We start from the raw sequence: 19,613 nt of genomic DNA, 5'->3' as shown, positions 1-19,613 counted from the left end.
ACAAACGATTGGAACCATAAGAATGCCATATACTAAGCTCTATAGGTATAGTTTAAAATCCAGTCATTACTCACAATACCACTGAGTAAAATACACTTCACTTAAATCACGCCTTGACACCTTTGTTCGACATACTGGCATCTCCACTGGACATACCAGTCTCTGCTTTGGTGGCCTCCTCACCCTCAGTTGTCCCTCGAAGGACATTGGGAGCATACGGCTGCTTCCAGTCATCACGACGCTCAGGAACGACAAATACGTTGAACCACCTGGGAAAGACAAAACCAATCACACACCATACAAGTAACAAATGCGCGACGATGAAGCCAAGGATGTATAGAGGATCATTCTTGACTTCCTCGAAGCTGGGGTAGGCCAGGCTGAAGATGATAGCCAGGATCGGCCCCGAGACGTATCGTAGCATTGGTGCCCAGAGGAAGGGGAGGGACCAGTTTTTACCATTGCCGATAACTGAGTTGAGATCGTGTCTTAGTTGGTTGCCCTATAACACGCACAGCGATTAATTGGTTTCTCCAAAGGATATCGGGCGGACTTACCGAGTAAAAGGCAACGTAGTAAAAGACGGAGGTCAGCTTGTTCTTGGACAGTAATCTCGGTGCACCGTGAGCGTCTGGTGTTTTTGCAAGGAATAATGAAGCAGCCAGACAAATAAAATAGAGCCCGAAGCCAGCAATGGCACCGGCCCAAGGAGTCGCAGTGTGACCGACAATGATACCGAGCAGTTGACCACCCAGAAAACCAACATTGTACAGGACAAATGAAGGCATCCCGACCTGACCAACAACATCCTCAAATCGATATAGAGTAGTCGCACCAACACACTCTGCCCAAACGACGAAGACGAGGCCAATGTTATTGATCCATCGATCAATTCCATCCATAAAGAAGTAACCAAACTCTGTACAGTGAGGAAGCGAAAGGAGGAAGCAAATCGTGACCATGGTGGTAGCAACCCAAGGACGACTCCAGTTTCTGGCAAATGGGGAATCGAGGATCAACGTCATGGCTGCATCCAGCATAGCAAAGGACGAGCTAATACCGAGTAGCATGATGGTGAAGAAGAAGATGACGGAAAAGAAGCCCGAAGCAGGCATCTCGACAAAGGCCTCGGGATACGTCATGAAGCCGAGTCCATAGCTTCCAATCTCGCCGGTTTCTTCGGGGCGCATACCGAGATATCCAACGATACCGAAAACTGCAAACGCAACCAGGGCTTCGAAGGACGAGTTGAACAGGACGATAATGACTGCATCTTGAGCTGCGTTGGCGAATTTGCGGTTGTACGAGGCATATGCTGTGTAGTATCCGAATCCGACTCCTGTCGAAAAAAAGACTTGACCAACAGCATCACGCCAGATTTTGGTCCCCGCGAGTTTTGAGCTATGCCAACTGGCGAAATAGAGCTTGATGCCCTCGCTGGCATTGGGAAGTGATACACCGCGTCCGATGAGGATAATACCCATTATGACCGGGAGGCCCATGGTGAAGTAGACGACGCGTCCGGTAAGGCCGACTCCTCGAAACATGCAGAGCCAGACAGTGAACCAGGTAAATGCATTCCAGCTAACAAGACGACCGTTGAGTGCGATACCCGGATACACAACCCATTGACCAGACTTATCAGGATCAACAGCACCAACTGCTTCATACATGAACCAGTTCTCTGTATCACCCGCCCAAGGCAAGTTATTCGTAAAAGACTTCTGGAAGTAAACCATAGCCCACGCTAGAATCGGGACGAAGTAAATAACAACGACGAAACCGACGTAATTGAGTGAAAAGCCGATTCCTTTCATCCGTCGACTGATAGAGTTGTACGCCACTACGGTTCCGCCGCGATAAGCGTTCCCTGCGGCAATTTCAAGGGCCATGGCGGGAATGGCGAGGAGGAAGACGGCCATTAGGTATGGTACGAACCATTGTAGGCCGTGGTTGTTGTATACTTGCGATGGATACCGTAGCATGTTTCCCATGCCTACTGCGCCACCGCACGAGGCGAGGAGGTAGGCTGTTCGCGAGGGCCATTGATCGCGACCGTCTTCTGCTTGTTGAGGAGGCGGGGCTATCAGATTTCCAATTTTGCGTAGCACGTTCATATTCGGGGAAAAGATCAGCTTTGCAATGAAAAGAAGAGAGAGAATGGATCTGGCTTGAAACGGCAACCATGGGGATCTCAACTGGCCCTTTAAACAATCGCAGAGATCTTGGTCGCGTGCTCACAAGGCTATGCCCAGGAATAAACGCGTCGGCCCAGAAATGTGCTCGACAATCGCTGTTGATCGGTGTTCTTATAGATGTGGCTGTGGCTGGGAAAACAACGTCATGATTGGGGCATCAAAGACTGGGCGTGTCTTGGAGGGCTTGGCGTACGACATAATCTTACGGGGTCGACTTGGCACATTGAGAAACAAAGGGAGAATTGAATCTTGTTATCACCTGACCAAAGTATCAGCTAGTAACTACATTGCTCGGGATGTCAATTGGGGGCTCACCCACGTAGCATACGATTGCTATCTCGGCGCATTACGTGGGTACATGGAATTTCTATCGATATTGATGGCCGCCATAACTGCGAGACTACTTGGAACAGACAGACCTGCAACGAGAACTACGGCGGCGCTATCGGTGCCAGTCATTTCATGCCCAAGTTTCAGGATGCTGGGGTAGCGAATGGCAACATGGTGCAGAATACCGTGGCACGTACGAAAGGCCAGTCATATGCTTACAAACGGAACGAGCCTGCCTTGAAATCAGAGGGTTTGCGCAGTATGTAGGTCGATATATTACTCTAATAGAAGAATTACGAAGCACCAATAATCTATTCAAATAGGCGATTAATGCTGTAAACGCATCACGCGCCGAGAACTTGCATGGAATTCATTGGTTAACTCGTCGGTTTTCTACCCCCGGCATTGCAGGGGAAGTTGGTTTACCCACCTAAGTCTCATCATGCATACCCCGCCATAAGCATGACAAAACAGAGATAACGCGTTGCAACATCAAAGCATCGGTGCAGTCTAATTTTCGTCGGCCCTGTGACAAGAGAAGAAAGATACCATGGAGCCGGTCGGGCTAGCAGTCGGCCTTGTCGGCCTATTCAGCACCTGCATGGATGTGATGCAGCGGGTTGACTCGTACAGAACCGCTGGCCGCGACTCGCGACAACTCGACGCTCAGCTCAACGCAACCATGCATCTCTTGGAGCGATGGGGTGACGGCGTTGGAATCAGCAAGGGCAAGCTCTCGGATAACCATCACCCAGATCTCGACAACCCGCGCACGTTTGCTGTGGTCCAGGGTCTGTTAAACAGCATCAAGGACTTCTCGACAGTGTCGAATGACCCACCCAGCCCCAAAGGCCTCCAGAAGACTCCATCGTTTCCAATATCAGGAGATGTGTCGGCTCATGGCTCCAAGATCTCGAGGTGGCAAAAGACAGCATGGGCACTGCGCGGAAAACTGAAGCAGACAAGCCATGTCCAAACACTCGCGGGCCTCGTATCAGATCTCTATAACGTTGTCTCCCCCGATACTACGGGATCAAAAGCCTTGACACGAACTCCAAGCTTTAAGGATCTATCGATAAGCGCGGGCGAGCAACCATATGCTGTCGAAATTCGGGAACTGCTGCAGAAGATTGAGGAGGAGATGGAAGGTATATACTTCTTTATTCTAAGATTACAGATCAGGCTAACATCTATGTGTAGCTGATAAAATGCGTGATTTGCATCTGTGGCTTGGAGCTCCGCCGCCAAATGATGTATTCAGCGACTCAAACGATAAGCGTGTCGAAGACACGTGCGAATGGATCCTTCATCGGGATGAATTCCTCGAGTGGCAGAAACCTTCTTCCTCTAGCAAGTTACTCTGGATCAAAGGCCCAGCTGGGTTTGGGAAGACGGTCCTTTGCGCCAGAATCGTTCAAGAGCTCGAAAGAACGACACAGGATCGCGTCGCATATTTTTTCCTATCGTCAAGATACGATGGCCGCGACGATCCTTTCTCAGTCATCCGAGCATGGGTGACTGTGATGATACAGCGTAGCCCGGCGGCTCGAGATATCGTGACCAAGGCCAGACTAGTACAGAATGAGTCACGAGCTAGCCAGGCAACCATACTACGAGCTTTCCGCGAAGTTACCGTGGGTGTTCCAGGCTGGATTCTTATTCTGGACGGGTTGGATGAATGCACTGGGATGGCAAATACATATACAAAGTCCGTCCCTCATTTCCTCGAGAAATTGCGGATAGCTATCACCGACACTGCCACCAAAATCCTCATCTCAAGCCGTGGCGATGCTATCATTCAGCAAGGTCTTTCAGAGTTCACTGGATATAGCGAATATACCATCATTCCGGAGGATGTTGGGCCAGATCTAATGGCATACTCATCTGAAATTGTCAGAGCCAAGTTACCAAATAAGGACGAGCCAACGAGAGCCTCTATTGCTCAAAAGATGAAAACCAGAAGCGAGGGCCAGTTCCAGTGGGTTAAGCTTCAAGAAGGATCTCTGAGAAAGGGACGGAGCAGAAAGCAACTTGAACGAGAAATTGATGAAACTCCGTCTGGCCTTGACAGTCTCTACGACCGGGAATGGAATAGGATCAACTCGTTGGGGGAACTGGATAAAGGTCGAGCACTTTCATTGCTGCGATGGACCGCGTTCGCGATGACACCGTTGACAGTGTACCAGATTACGGAAGCTGTGCTCATTACAGAAGGCATGGAAGTGTTCCCGTTCGAAGAGATGCCAGATTGTGTCGATCAGGATTATGTCGACAGTATGATCCTAGAGCTATGCGGATCATTGATTGAAGTCCGGCACGTTTCATCGTCCGAGAATATTGAGCACCCCGAACATATTCAGGACTCAGAAGAGGATTCTATCGGCTTACAAGAAGTTCACTTGTCACACTTCTCTGTCAAGGAATATCTCCTCCTCAAGACCTTTCCCGGCACCAACACTTTGCTCTCAAATGAGAAACTCCGCATCGCCAACCTAAATGTCCACAATAATACTCTTGCGAAAAATTGCATTCGATTCATAAACCTCCCTGGAGCTTTTAAACACATAAAGATGAACAACAATGAACGATTAGCAAAGCACTTCCTGCTCTATGCTGTGAGTGAATGCTTTGATCATTGCCGAGCCGCCAAGGCTATCGACCTGGACTTACAACAGGCACTGATTGCTCTCCTCGATAGTCGAAACGAGAACTGGCCCTTTCTGAAAGAGTTCATTGAGATCGGGCTAGTAAGTGAAAGCCCCGACTTTCAAGGCAGTTCAGTAAGCCCATTTTTACTTGCACTCTCCAGTGGACTCACAGACGCTGTGGCGTACCTCATACGAGAAGGAAGCCTTGATATGGAGGATCGATCGTGTCTCAATGCGACCCCGTTATTCTGGGCTTGCGGTTATAAACACAAGGAAATTGTTAAATTACTCGTTGACAATGGAGCAGACATCAATGCAAGATGCGGCAACGGTCAAGTACCACTGCACATCAGTGCACAGGATGAGAGCGGCGCAATCGCGGAAATTCTTATTTCGAGAGGCGCAGATGTCTCAGTGGTCGACGAAGATAGAGAAACTCCGCTTAACACCGCTTCAATCAGTGGCAATACAGAGGTGGCGCGGCAGCTTATCGACAGTGGAGCTGATATGTCACACGAAACAGCAGATGGCTTCACACCACTCTCGATGGCTTCTCAGGAAGGACATATTGAATTGGCCAACCTTCTTATTAAAAAGGGTGCGGATGTCAGTCAGGTTCCGGCCGACGGCTATCCCCCGCTTCTTCTGAGCGTGTGGTACAACCACCTAGAACTTGCCGAGCTACTGATAGATGAAGGTGCGGAACTCACAGAGTATAAAGTTGAGGACCAGGTTTTCTCATTACTTGCTGTAGCGGCCGGTAAAGGACATCTCAAAATGGCGAAAACCCTGATCAGTAAAGGGTTTAATCCGACGGAGGCCCAGCCATTACTTCTAGCTGCCTCCTATGGTTGCTATGGGGGATTCTCAAGCGATTTCGACGTAAAAGACGCTGAAGAATCGCCTGATTTCCCTCGCCCAGATTATCACCAGGTAATAGAACTGCTACTCCAAAGCGGCGCTGATGTGAACACCAGTGACGTGCACGGTTACACGCCACTCTTTGTGGCTTCATTCTACGGCTGTATCAGCGTAGTGGAGATGCTAATACAGAACGGTGCTGGCTTAAATGCCAAAACAGTCTCTGGAGCGACACCACTTCAGGCTTCCTCCGCAAGCGGGCATTTACGAGTAACACAGCTTCTGGTCCAACACGGAGCTGATGTCGCAACTAAAGACAATTGTGGCCGCAATCCTTTGCATAGTGCCTGTCGGTCAGGAGTTCTCGAGCTTGTCAAATTCATTATAAATGTATCCCAAACGCAGGCCCTTGATGAGGCTGACCACTGGGGCTCCACACCTTTGTCCCTTGCAGCAAGATTTGGCAGCGTTGGCATCGTCAGGGCACTTATTGGTACAGGCGCTGTAGAGGTCGAATCTAGCGATAGGTTCGGCAGGACAGCGACAACGTGGGCGGCGAACCTCGACCATAACGCAGTTTCGAGGCTACTAGCTAGAGCAGATGGATATCGAGACCTGGGAACTGATATCGAGGAGGAGGATGCTGTCCAAGAACAGAGTCGAGAGGTGAGAGCCTACTGTGGCATATGCTGTTTACCTATCTATGCTCAACTTTCTGTACATTGTGAAATTTGTAGTGGTGGGGACTTTCATATATGTTTAGCTTGTTTGAGCCTTGGTGGGTATTGCTTTGATGAGACACACGAGTTGGTTCCCGTTGAGGCTGAAGGGGAAGACTAAAAGAGCTAATCTTACTGTTTGCCGAACTAACTATAAAAACTTATGTCATTTCAGGCTCAGGGACGATGGCCTTTAGCTACGAAAAGACAATAAGGGATTTTTGAACCGTTATTTATTTATTTATAAGAAACTAGTCTGATGACTATAACGAATGTCCTTCTTTGTCCCTTCACCTTGTATTTAGAAAATCGGAAACCAAACCGCCCTGTCCCAATCAACATTTTGATTCTTAGCCTCAATCCGTTCGTGGCATGTTCTAAAGAGTGTATCCCAAACACGAGTTTGCTTTCCGTAGTTATGACTCTTTCTATACCCCTTGCGATGATGAAGATCATGATCCTCAATAACCAACTCCATACCTACACCCTTCAATAGCCAAGCCAAGGTCGAAGGTGGCATGCCGTAGATTCGGAGACCACTGTGACCCAGAACCTCAGTGAAGGCAATATACTGATGGCAGATCCACCAATCATAATAGCCCAGGGGAAGGCCGAGGACTTGGAAGGTCGCCCAGGTCAGGAAGGGAATGCCAACCATGTCGAAGAATTCCTGCTCGTGGTCGGCGAAAGCGGCGAGGAGAGAGTTGGGATGCTTTGTCAGATGGTGGGTACGGTGATACTTCCATAGCCAGTCGATGTCGTGCATGGCGCGGTGATAAACGTAGAACCAGAAATCGAGGACGATGCCGTAAAGACCGATCTGAAGCCACAGCCAGGCCCACCACTTTGGGTCGCTCATGACATCAGCAGGCGCTTGTGTCGCTCTGTAGGTGAGATGCGTCGCCATAAAGATCCTAGACCCTGTAGTCTTCCAGAGCGAGGAAACGACCTTATCAACACCGATATCGGGAATTCCATCTCTCTGATGAGCGTCTCCGTCTAAGAAACCATATTCATGTCCGAGCTTTGCCGTAGCTTTAACAGAACGTACAACGGACCAGCTAAAACATACAAAGTAGAGCATAAAGACGATGAATGGATGGAGTGCTTGGCCTGTGTATGAGAGCCACGATTGATGTATGATTATCGGCACAAAGGCGTGCAAGAGGACCCAGACGTGACTTTGCCATTGCGAGAAGTACGGAATGCGTTCGGATTTAGGGTGCACGGGGACTTCTTTGCCCGGAATAATGGGATAAGTACCCAAAACGTGGATAATTTGTTGATGAATATTCCACTCTGATTTATCGGCGAGTGGCCATGTCGACTTCATCGACTGAGTCGTCGTCGTCATTTTCAAGGTCGTATATTGTAATCAAGATCAGATAAGAATTGCTTTTTGTTGTGTGATTGTGGTCAATGCTTGTTTATCAGATATGATCAATCACCGGAGAAATCAGCCTTTAATACTCCACGATCTGGGATCGAATGCCGAGGCAAGTTTCTGAAGAGGGACAGGACGCACATGGCAAAACAGGGGAATGCAATTAAGTTTCATGATCATGTGCGCTATAGCATCATCCCGCGATTCGCAAACTTAGCCCTTTGTGCACTTACCCACTCTCAGCAAGGGCGGGCGGGACCAACATCTTGGATTGGTATAGATTATTCAGGCTGATCTGGGGTCACTACCGAACAAGCTTCTGGGCTGCAGTGTTCAGACTCCTCTTTGGTATCAGATCATCTTCACATGTTCTCAGCTGGGCCATCTACGCAGTCGCAAACTTGCCTTGAATGGAAGTGCATGACGAAAGAATGTGACGTAATTATAGATGTGTCGATCATTCCCAACATTTTGGGCCTCTCCAACTTGTTGCAAGGTTCCACGCGAAGCTACATTTGGATCGTGACGATGCCGTTAGTGGAATCAGGGTCTCTTTGACGATTCCTTGTTGGGACTAGTTTGCGAGTGAGGGTTCGAGAGATCTGCAGCCTCGGCTTGAGGGGATCGATCACGCTAAGTAAATACCCTGCATCCTGTCACTTAAATCGTCGCTGCGTTGTCAAATATCGTCGATGGTTATGTATTCTAGAAGGCTAATGACTCAGACTTGAAACCGTTGGGCGAGATGCATCAGAACGTAGCCTGCAACTCCTGCGCCATACCCCCAGACAAGACTGTCTGCTCACCCTGAACTTCGTGGGGTAGCTCATAGGTATGGTACTTGGTCAAATACCAACTCTTAGCATTTGAATCCTCATCATTACTATCCTTAAACTCTGTATCATCCGCCGCTCTCAAAAAGTACGACACTGCATACCGATCTTCCACTTGTACGCCACCAATAGGAAGAACTCGATGCAGCGCAGAGCGAAATCGCTTGTTAGATAGAAATCTCAAGGTATCAGCAACGTTGATGATTGCGTGGCCCTCGCGCGGCTGCACGTACTCCCACGCTCCTGTCACAGGGGACACGACTTGCAGACCCCATTGCGGCGCGAATAGCAGCGTGAGGGTGCCGATGTCAGTGTGCATGTTTTGACCTACTTCGTCTAGGTTCTGTGTTCCGGGGGGGTAGTGCAGGAAGTAGAGGGTGCTTTTGGAGCGTGCGTCATCGCGGTGGTGAGTGTCGAGGCGGGATGCGCCTTTGAGGTTTAGACCGTCTGATAGGCAGTCGAGAAGTAGTTTTAGAATAAAGTGGCATGATGCGTTGAACTGGTCGAATAGTTGGAGGTTTTCTTCGACGACTGATGGGAGAGCCCAGCGGCCAAGAAGTTCACTTCTTCCAATCTGCTATGATGAGAAAGACTCGACGAGGGATATTGGCAACAGTACCTTTAACGCTTCGAAACCATCTTTGAGTGACTTTACAGCCCCTGATTGATTACCAGTAGCTTTAAACCTAATTGGCCAAGCATCAGTCGGCGTAGCAAACTGCCTAGTGGGATCAACAAACCCATGTGCCAACGATACTGTTGGGGTTTTCAGCTTGTCCTCAACAGGTTGCGAGAACCACCGCTTGGCAATCTCGCTCACCCTATCCAAGTCTCTCCACAGCTTAGCGGAGCACGAGTCCTGAAGATCGAGATAGAAGAAACCATCTCTTTCACATGCTTTTAAAAGAATGTCGAGTTCTTTTGAGTCTCTGTCGAAGAGGTTGTTGAATTTTACCGTAAAGAGATTAGCGGTCTTGACGTTGTCGTAGGGGTTAGGCTGGGACAGCATGATGTAGTAAGTGATTGGTAATGAATCAGATGACACTGTTGGGTAATGCAGCTGGGGTGGTGAGATGATGGATGAATTGCTCTACTTCGGGTTTTAAGTATGAGGGAACTTGTGATGCCAAAGGTTGACGCTATGGTGAAGGAGTCAATTCAAGTGTACATAGACTTGGAAATGTGGCCTACAGATCTCGGGTGCCGCAACGACGGCTTGACTTAGTAGAGGCGTTGTTCACTGCTCCCAAAGTTGAGCCGCTTGTTCAGCCGTTCAACAGAACACGAACTTGGTACAATGTAGGACATTCACTGTGTAACGGCATGCCAATTCTCCGAGGTCACTGCATAAGCCTCTTCAGTAATTGGCTTTTGCTGCCTGTCCATCCTCAATAACCCAACGTCACACATACAGTCACAAAAGGAGATCCACGCATGCCAAGATAGTTACAGAATGATCACAGCAGCTATGCACATAACCGAGAGCGGAATCAATTTTCGTCAGGACGCGTAGATGAATTCCCGATACAACAACCTACGACGCGAATCTCGGAGTCCGCGGAACCGGAACGGACCTCATTCGCCGAGTTGACATTGTAGCACAGAATCTGTCAGTGTAACTCGACTCCCCCGCATCTCGATCCATCTCATCTCATGTCAGGAAACGCACTCAGCGCCGCCTGTCCCCCCGTATGCACAAACAACACGTACCGACTCCCATCCAACTCCCCATTCTCAGCTCTGTGCAGAATAGCACCCATACTCCTCCCCGAGTAAATAGGATCCGTCACGATCCCCTCCATCTCGCCGATCAACTTTACGCCTCGAGCTGCATTACCGTCCCAAGCCGTGTGTGTACCGGCATTGAACCTCGTATCGAGGATCACGTCGTCGGGCTGAACTGCATCTGCCTCTAAGCCGATGAGATCCGCCGTTCGTTTTGCTATTTCGAGGATCGTGGCTTCAAGAACCCCTGGTGGCTTGTTGTACGTGTCGATGCCGATTATGGACCGCGACTCACCTCCGGCTAGTTTGAAGCCGGCGATCATACCCGCGATGGTACCGCCTGAAGCCACTGGGACGACGATGGTGTCGAAGAATATGCCATGAGCCGCTTCTTGCTCCACAACTTCGAATGCCCAGCGCGCAAAGCCGAGGCCTCCGTGTTCATGGGCTGAAGCACCCGAGGCAATGACATAAGGACGTCCGCCTTTCTTCTCAACATCCGCAGCGACATCTTCGAGCGTGGTATTCGGCGCAGCCAACTCGGCGCCCAGAATGCCATTGACCTGCACATTCCCAGCCTGACCAAAAGCCTCCGAACCAGTCTGGCCATGTACCTGCGGTACGAGAATAGTCTTGAGGCCAAGATGGCTTCCCACAGCTGCGACTTGACGCATGTGGTTACTCTGTGTACCGCCCGTTGATATAAGAGTATCGCAGCCTTGGGCTAGAGCTGATGGGATGACATACTCCAGTTTGCGGATCTTGTTGCCGCCGAGGCCGAGGCCTGAGGAGCAGTCCTCGCGCTTTGCCCAGATTTGAGCTTTGGTGGAAGTGGTGGAGTTTAGGTGACGTGTTAAGTTGGGAAGAGGGTGGAGGGTGGATGGATGGGGGAAGAGGAGAGGAATGCGCTCGAAGGAGGCGAAGGGTTCAGGTAGGGCAACCATGTCGATGGAAGGTGAGCTCTGAGTGGTTAAGAATAGAGTATGGTCGTGGTCAGAAATGATGAGTTGCAAGAGATCGTGATAAGTAAATAGACTTCGCTTTCGTTGCATCACTATCGGTTCTCTAGAGTTGCTATTTATCCTATCGCATCGCAATGTTGACTGGTATATCACCTCAGTGATAAGCTTGTCACAAATCCCAGATCGAGGCCTTGATACTGGTCTTGCCGGAAAGCTTTGAGCACTTGGTCTGACCCCACAAATCGTCAATGTGTAACGACACATGCGAAAATGCAGAGCTGAAAGTGGCTACTGTTGCCTAATAAGTTATACGGTAATGTATAGGAGTGTCTCGGGTGGCAAACATCTTGACACTCGGGGGAGGAACAAAACCCGCAGGATGTGTTCTGAGCCGGCGCCCGGGGACTGAGGGTGTTTTCGCATGCCAAGTTATCGTATCTGCAGCCGTGCGTTTTAGGATAGATCATCAAGTCAAGATGTTTTGCATATTGATCTCCGTAGCTTGGCCGATTCAAGTCAAATAGTTTCTTTCCTAGGCGCGATCACCGTCATCCTCTTGGTTAAGTTAACCATATACAGCTAAAAGCCTATTACTCATTCAGCACACAGGCTTTGGCTGTTTCTCTATCATTTTGCATCTAAGAGTCCCGTTCAACTAGGTCTAGCATATTATCAGTAACCATGTCTAAGACCACTACCCCAGAGCACGCTAACCTCCATACCCTGAACTTCAGTTCGTTGCTCAACGGAGATGTCACCGAGCAGGCCAACCTGCTCTCCGCTTGCGAAGACCATGGTTTCTTTTACCTAGATCTTCGCGATTGGGAATCTGGCAAGATCCTGAAAACGCTAGAGGATGCTTGGGTAGTGATGAAGCAGTGGTTTGATCAGCCGTTGGAAGAGAAGATGAAGACTGAGACAATCTCTGACGCTCACGGGTAAGTTACCTCAGTTTGACGAGATTTTCTACCAGAGTTGATCGTTTCAAAGGTTTAAACCGCCTGGGGTACAGTCAGGAGTCAACGAAAACACTCGCGACGGTTTTGAGGCTCTAAGAGTAAGTTATGGCATATCCATTCACCGTTGGTCACTCAACTGACATCCTCCAGATCAGCCGCGTTGGTCTTCTCAACCGCTCCCATCTCCCCGACGTAGTGCACGAGAACCTCCAACTCTTCGAAAATCTCCAACTCTCCGCCCACTTCCTCCTAAAAACCCTTCTATCCCGCCTCTCCGATGCCGCAGGTCTCCAAAACGAAGACCGCTTCGAAACCTGCCATCCAGACCATCTCCCCTCCAAGAGCACAATGTTCTTCATCCACCATCCCCTCAGCGACCTCCTGCACGACAAAACAGCCCGTGGGCACAACGCCCACACGGACGTTGGATCATTCACTCTACTCTTTACAGAACAGCCTGGTTTACAAGTAATATCGCCTACCACCAATAAATGGGAATACGTCGCTACGAAACCAGGCCATGCGATTATAAACGTCGCTGATACACTTCGTTTCATCTCTAAGCGACGCTTTAGATCGGCTATGCATAGAGTGCTGCCCCCAGGGGGTAAGATGATGGAGGACAGATACTCGGCTGCTTATTTCTTGCGGGCTAGTGATAGTGCTGTTTTCAAGGGGATGGATGGGGAGGAGGTTACGGCGGAGGAGTGGTTTCTTAGTAAGTATAGTAGTTTCAATAAGACTATGGAGGAGCAGAGGGTTGATTCTGTTGCTACGGGTAGTATGGATAAGGATCTGGGGCTGGAGGTTTGAAATTGGTAGTTTGGAGTTCTAGACAACGATTGGTGCTTCAATATGAGCTGAACTGAAGGAGATTTCGTACCAGCTACGAACAGTGACTCACCCAAGATTAGCAATCATCTGCACTGTCGTTTCATCCTGAGTCTTCTGCGTAGACTAATTCCACCTGGATTCAAGCTGATGCATGGATTCGTACCGTGTAAAATTAAGAGACCCAAAGTCTGTCACATTAGCAGGCGTGACCTTTGCCACCTTTCTTCAGGACTGTCACTACCCGTTTGTGTTCCCACCCTGCGGTTGTTACAAGTGGCCTCAAATCATGCAATGCCTCATCATTACCCCACGGAGCTGTCATCTGTCCCGACCTGGCGTTGCCCTTTCTTCTCACCGACATACCCGAACACTGCTCATTCAGCGTCATATTGTGGTGGCACTGCCTCTTTGTCCGGTTCCCCTGTCTCAGTTGTAATATCTTCCGAGTAAGACGTGTTCAACAGTTGACCCGCCCCCCCATTCCTCGACTCCAAGCCCGTCCCCCCTAAACATCCTCCCCTATTCCTTAATATCTTCTTTAAACTATTCCTTAATATGTCTTCTTTAAGAGCTTCTTTGAAGTCCTGAGCACTATGCTTATCACGCATTCCAAATTCCCCTCGACGGCTTTAGGCTATTGCATCATGAAGGGTAAAGAGCCACAGTATAGCCATGGAGGTAATACCTCCACCGGGCTCGTCAATGAACGATCGCCTCTTCTCTCGCACGACCGCGCAAAGCCTCAACCTCCGCAACAGCCCAACGAGACCGAGAGTGCATCGCTCAAAGATGAGCCCTCAACTAGATATCTTGTCGCTGTTTTTGGCAGTGTCTTTATCGGCGTTTTCCTCGCTGCCCTCGACACCACCATCGTCGCTACTCTCTCCATCCCCATCTCCAACACCTTCGGATCACTGACCCTCGTCTCCTGGCTTGGATCATCCTACCTCATCGCCAACGCAGCTTGCCAACCTCTCTCCGGTCGTCTAACAGATATCTTCTCCCGTCGCTCTGGCCTCGTGGCCTGCAACATTCTCTTTGGACTTGGAACTTTTCTATGTGGAGTTGCGAGTTCGAAATGGATGCTTCTCACTGGACGAGTCGTGGCGGGCATGGGTGGCGGGGGTCTGAATGCCATAACGGCTTTTGTGGCTAGTGATCTCGTTCCTTTGAGGAGACGGGGCGTTATACAAGGCTTCGTACATATTTGTTATGGCGTTGGAGCTGGTCTTGGCGGGTTGTTTGGAGGTTGGATCAATGATCTCTGGGGTTGGCGGACAGCTTTCCTGAGCCGCGTCCCACTGATTGCCATTTCCACCATTCTCGTCTCTATTACCCTACGCAATACTCCCAGAAAACACAGTGATGAGTCGAGATTGTCGAGGGTTGACTTCTCGGGTGCTTTCACTCTCTCTTTGACCCTTGTTCTTTTACTGTTAGGCCTCAACTCTGGTGGGAATCTCGTTGCCTGGACTCATCCACTTGTCTTGGTTTCCCTGTCACTTTCAGTGGCAGCCGCCACGGTTTTTGTTCTTGTCGAGTCCAGATGGGCCACAGAGCCCATCATCCCCATGCACTTATTACTTGATCAGACAGTACTCGCGGCATGTCTCATGAACTGTCTTGTGACTATGATCCTAATCATGGCTACATACTTTGTCCCCGTCTTCTTTCAGGTTAACGGGTACTCCACGACAGCTGCTGGCCTTCGTCTCTTGCCTCAAAGTGTAGGCACCGCTCTAAGTTCTCTCACATGTGGATTTGTCATGAAACGTACAGGGAGATACAGGACTTTGGGCATTGCCGTCATAGCCTGTTCTGCTTTGGGCTTCGTTGGCCTGAGCACTATGACGATCCAAACACCAACTCCTCTCGTCTTGACTTATGTCTTTCTGGTAGGAGTGGGATACGGTGGCATGCTTTCCGTGTCACTACTCGCAACGGTCGCGGCTGTGTCGCATGATGATCAAGCTGTCGCAACCTCTGCCAACTATGCATTCCGGTCCCTGGGTTCCACGATTGGTGTTACGGTTGCGTCGGTAGTGTATCAGAGCTCGCTACAACATAGCTTACACCAACGCTTCGACAGCAAGGAAGGATCTTCCAAGATAATAAAGCGCATTCTTGACTCTTTAGACGGGTTGAAGCGGCTCCCCAGTGGGTGGAGTGACGGCGTTTACAAGGCATACGAAATTTCATTGCGTGGAGTCTTTTTGACTGGACTTGGCGTAGCCATCTTGGGGCTGATCGCAGCAAGCTTCATCAAGGAGCACAGGCTCCATCAGACGATCTCTCGTGCAGATAACGATTGATCTCTGACGGATCACCAACTTTTGGTCACTAAGTGTTCTAACTGTTTAATCAGAGTAGTACTCGGTCGTGAAATGTATATAAGAAAAGGTTGATGACTTTCAGAGCCTTTAGATGTTTCTCATTGACTTTGAGAGCATCGCATAAATCCTCATCTGTTTAAGAATGCAAGAACGGTATGGAAAAGCCTCTACGTGCCAAAAGGACCAACCACAGCATTGTTAAGGTCTTCAGAAAATATGTAAAGCCGAACATGAGGCGCCGTTATAACTTGGTTAACATAACCATTTCTTACTTAAACTGTCGCAACTGAGGAAAGACATAAGTATAATATATCTCGTTCCCAAGAGACAAGTTCATTTCCATTGACTTCAACGCTCTACATGATATGTTGAATTCGGCAGCCTATCAAATGGCTCTCACACTAATTATGATTTCGTTATAGAGCAGGGTGCAAGGCAACAGCCCGAGACTCTGAGAGGGTTCTTTAGCATCACTCAAATTTCGAATCACAAATAATAGTAGTTCTCAATGACAACTTGATATCAACTGGGGTATCTGAGCGGAACACTAATAACCTCCAACGCGACCTTCCTAAACAGAACCAAACTGTAGTACTGCGTTGACACAAATGCTTCCAGACAATAATACCTACAGACGGTCATTCATACTCGAAATGAAATTTCCCAGGGGGTACAAGCCTCTTTGTTTCACTCCAGTAGGTCAACTCAGTTACCGCCAACAGCATCGCCGGCATTGGAACCAGAGTTCGAGCCAGCAGTAGCATCAGCAGTAGCACTGGGGGCAGGGCCCAGGGCAGCATGCCCATCGGCAAGATGTACATGGCCATCGCGGATCTCCCGAAAGAAGCGCTCGGGGTCAAGAGTCCAGATGAGTCGCTGAATGCGACCGGTATCGTCTCGCTGAATCCTAGCAAGCCACTCAATGACCCGAAGGACCATCACCTCCTCGATATTGGTAGCGTTGTCCCGGAGGAAGATAATGCTTTGATCTACAGCGTATTGAAAGCGGTAGATGTCGCGCATCTTCTCCCGCACGGGGAGGGGTGGTGGGAGGTAGGTTGGCGAGCGGTGGGGGGCGTCGTTGCGGAGATTAGGATAGGTTTCCTTTACTCCGTCAAGGGCCGACTTCCAGAAGCCGATTTGACCTACGGCGCAGAAGGAGATGACCGGGACGGTAGGCATGATGTTCTGGTGAGTCACTGTGTCAGCAGGGTTGGGTTTGCGAGACTGTGATGATGGCGGAATGTACCGGGTGGTTGATAGAGATTGCGCTAGCTCTTAATGAAGTTGTTGATGTGGTGGATGATAGTGGTGATCTTGAGTTGTGGTTGAGGTTGAGGTTGTGGTGTAGAGTGTGATGGAGGAAGAGAAGAGTCAAGGGAAGAGAGCGATCTGGTCTGGAACTTGTTGATCCCTTTGCCCCAGATCTCTTGTTCCACTGTCACTGTGAGTTGCAAACGAGAACTGTTCTTGGTCTGTGACAGTGGCAGCCATATCAGAAATTCAGAACTCACAGCAGACAGACCAATGGCACACAGACACCGGAGCATACGGCACTGCTGGAGCAGTTACAGCATCTTACTCATATGAGAGCATACTTTACTTAACAGTCCTGGAGCTCTTTTCTTCTTACCAAGTTCTCCTGAACGCGTCTGTCGCGAACACGCTGTTTGTTCGTATGCTACCAGCACACAATACCTAATGGTTTACAAATAGCTATTCGTACAATCCTGTAGCAATTTTGTTTCCGTTTTATTTATCCAAGATTCTATCAGTATTTGACTCAAAGTCTGTAAGCAATATGGTCGAAGTCTGCTACAGTAGAGTGTTCCCATTAATTTATGCTAAAGCCTTGGTAGTAGGAGGACTGCTCAACCACCACGCGGCTCGCGACACAGTCGGATAGATAGATAAGACAGTGGTATCTAAGGAACAGATATCAATTGATTGAACAATGCTTCGAGCATTTATTGAACAAAGCTGAACAGTGCACGTATGTAACTGCATCTGGTTTTCCTCATAAAGTACCAAAAGGCCACTGAGAATATCTTTATTTCTTTTAGTTTCTAGTACACTCTGTAACGCCACAGACTTGCGACTTCCAAAACTATGGTAAGATATTTACTAAGGTAGCCTCAGACCTGACAGTTGAGACTTGCTTCAGGAGCCTTTCCCAAGACATATGACCCCTGGGATGGACGGCGGCCGATGGCGACAAAGCTGCCTGGGCGTGGAAAGCCGATTTGGCAAATGGAGCTCGCTTGAGGCAAGGAAATCTGTCTGTCTGTATGTTGGGTTTGCGCGCATTCAACATAATTGCAACAAAATACGTGTCGTTTGTGGCACGCCTCGAAACCAGATACTCAAACCAAATGCTCAATTTGTTCAAACCGAAGATATTTGTTGCGTTTCCATCTATTTGTGTTTGCTCCGAAGCAGATTACGTGATGTTGTATCATTTACTTAGTCAGTTTGCACCAGCATTGCAATAGAGCAAAGCAAATGAAGAACGTAAGCAGAAATTATCATTTAAAATCGTATCAACAGGCAGAATACAAACTAGTTGAAGCAAGCTGTTTCTGCTGAGCTTAAATACCAACGTACCGCGCCATGCATGTCCATTTGACCATTGTACTGCTAAGATTCCCATCCCATCAATGTAGACATCTTGTCGACAAGCACATGTGGACCTAGACATGTCGTCTTATTACTTTAATACGGTAAGAAGTGAGCGGCAGTACATGAAAAACGCGAAAGACGCAAAGCACTATCGAATCTACCAGTAGGATCTGGTAGTAGATGGAGCACCCAGCATTTGAAGGCGTGCCACGTTATAGTGAACAGAGATGTCAACGACTGTTTTCCGCTATTGGACAACTACGAACTTACCATACGTGAAACGCTCAAACCTGGCAAAGAAAATGCACAGATAGCAGCATTCATCGAGGATCTGGCCTCGGATCATCAGACTATGCGGCAGCACGCCCTTGTACGAGAGCCAGAAGTGGGCGCAACTTTGGCTAGATTCTGGGTAGCGCTGAGAGACGTCAAAAGACTCGAGGTCAACAAGGAAGAACCGCAAGACAACCAGCGTACCTCTGGGCGGGTGAGATTACAGACAACCCATCCGGGGAATATAGATTCCGGGTGCATCGCAACCTCCAGTCAGGACCATGAATCGAGCCAAGGATCATCTTACACTACTGCAACAGACTCAGTTACTTCCGTACAGAGACCTTCGGCGTATCTTCCGGTTGAGGCTTACACCGTTGAGCTGGCTTTCTTCGCCATCACTCATATCCTCTTATACACTCAAGACCCCGGCTTAGACACGCCTGTTGAGATCCGTCAGCCGGAGAGGCATTTCATCCAGGCCAAGGACAAACAGATCACAGCAATCGACAATGGAGGACTTACTGTGATATCGCGTGCCGGAGCAAGGACTAAAAACTCGGTCGTCTTGATAGAGGCCAAACGGCGACTCGATGTGTGTGAGAATACCAACCTACCATTTGTGTCCGATGAGCGACTCGGGCAAATGACCTGCGAGGCTGTTGCCGCACTATCCTCTCGCCAAGGGGACACCGCCCGCGATGACATATTCGATATCAGCACTGTTCAGCATTACATGTGCTTATTTCACTTTATCGTCACCGCAGACCACCTCGATGATTTGAAGAATGGGATAGTCCCACGTACAGCTATCAAGGTAACAGCGACACGATGGTTGGATCTGGAACGACAACCTGATAGGAAATGCATCGTTAAGAATGTCCTCCAGCTGGCGGAGTACATGAGGCAAATGGGGAGATGAACTATTATTACCT

At 49.1% G+C, this 19,613-nt stretch overlaps 9 protein-coding genes across 9 annotated transcripts; 4 read left to right on the top strand and 5 right to left on the bottom strand.

The window, feature by feature from the left end:
• Positions 1-106: 106 nt before the first annotated feature.
• FVEG_12616 (hypothetical protein) lies at positions 107-2,117 on the bottom strand (the record flags this gene model as incomplete). The annotated part of the gene is made up of 2 exons (XM_018901966.1): positions 107-502; positions 558-2,117. 2 exons carry the CDS (start codon positions 2,115-2,117, stop codon positions 107-109), a joined length of 1,956 nt encoding a protein of 651 aa, XP_018760586.1.
• A 945-nt stretch (positions 2,118-3,062) lies between these two features.
• On the top strand, positions 3,063-6,903 carry FVEG_12617 (hypothetical protein). Its single transcript, XM_018901967.1, has 2 exons — positions 3,063-3,676; positions 3,729-6,903. Exons 1-2 carry the CDS (start codon positions 3,079-3,081, stop codon positions 6,875-6,877), a joined length of 3,747 nt encoding a protein of 1,248 aa, XP_018760587.1. The 5' UTR covers positions 3,063-3,078; the 3' UTR covers positions 6,878-6,903.
• A 154-nt stretch (positions 6,904-7,057) lies between these two features.
• FVEG_12618 (hypothetical protein) lies at positions 7,058-8,110 on the bottom strand (the record flags this gene model as incomplete). Its single annotated transcript, XM_018901968.1, has 1 exon — positions 7,058-8,110. One exon carries the CDS (start codon positions 8,108-8,110, stop codon positions 7,058-7,060), a length of 1,053 nt encoding a protein of 350 aa, XP_018760588.1.
• A 780-nt stretch (positions 8,111-8,890) lies between these two features.
• On the bottom strand, positions 8,891-9,982 carry FVEG_12619 (hypothetical protein; the record flags this gene model as incomplete). The annotated part of the gene is made up of 3 exons (XM_018901969.1): positions 8,891-9,547; positions 9,593-9,659; positions 9,714-9,982. The coding sequence occupies 3 exons, from the start codon at positions 9,980-9,982 to the stop codon at positions 8,891-8,893; spliced, it is 993 nt and encodes a 330-aa protein (XP_018760589.1).
• Positions 9,983-10,619: 637 nt separating this feature from the next.
• FVEG_12620 (hypothetical protein) lies at positions 10,620-11,642 on the bottom strand (the record flags this gene model as incomplete). The annotated part of the gene is made up of 1 exon (XM_018901970.1): positions 10,620-11,642. The coding sequence occupies one exon, from the start codon at positions 11,640-11,642 to the stop codon at positions 10,620-10,622; it is 1,023 nt and encodes a 340-aa protein (XP_018760590.1).
• Positions 11,643-12,341: 699 nt separating this feature from the next.
• On the top strand, positions 12,342-13,432 carry FVEG_12621 (hypothetical protein; the record flags this gene model as incomplete). Its single annotated transcript, XM_018901971.1, has 3 exons — positions 12,342-12,598; positions 12,651-12,717; positions 12,770-13,432. 3 exons carry the CDS (start codon positions 12,342-12,344, stop codon positions 13,430-13,432), a joined length of 987 nt encoding a protein of 328 aa, XP_018760591.1.
• Positions 13,433-14,097: 665 nt separating this feature from the next.
• FVEG_17312 (hypothetical protein) lies at positions 14,098-15,765 on the top strand (the record flags this gene model as incomplete). Its single annotated transcript, XM_018906569.1, has 1 exon — positions 14,098-15,765. The coding sequence occupies one exon, from the start codon at positions 14,098-14,100 to the stop codon at positions 15,763-15,765; it is 1,668 nt and encodes a 555-aa protein (XP_018760592.1).
• A 726-nt stretch (positions 15,766-16,491) lies between these two features.
• FVEG_12622 (hypothetical protein) lies at positions 16,492-16,968 on the bottom strand (the record flags this gene model as incomplete). The annotated part of the gene is made up of 1 exon (XM_018901972.1): positions 16,492-16,968. One exon carries the CDS (start codon positions 16,966-16,968, stop codon positions 16,492-16,494), a length of 477 nt encoding a protein of 158 aa, XP_018760593.1.
• Positions 16,969-18,757: 1,789 nt separating this feature from the next.
• Positions 18,758-19,600, top strand: FVEG_12623 (hypothetical protein; the record flags this gene model as incomplete). Its single annotated transcript, XM_018901973.1, has 1 exon — positions 18,758-19,600. One exon carries the CDS (start codon positions 18,758-18,760, stop codon positions 19,598-19,600), a length of 843 nt encoding a protein of 280 aa, XP_018760594.1.
• Between the last annotated feature and the right edge of the window lie 13 nt (positions 19,601-19,613).

Source organism: Fusarium verticillioides, chromosome 3 (genome assembly GCF_000149555.1).
Source record: "Fusarium verticillioides 7600 chromosome 3, whole genome shotgun sequence".
Classification (NCBI taxonomy): domain Eukaryota; kingdom Fungi; phylum Ascomycota; class Sordariomycetes; order Hypocreales; family Nectriaceae; genus Fusarium; species Fusarium verticillioides.
Note: the sequence above shows the minus strand (reverse complement) of the source record. Positions and strands in the feature narration are given on the sequence as shown.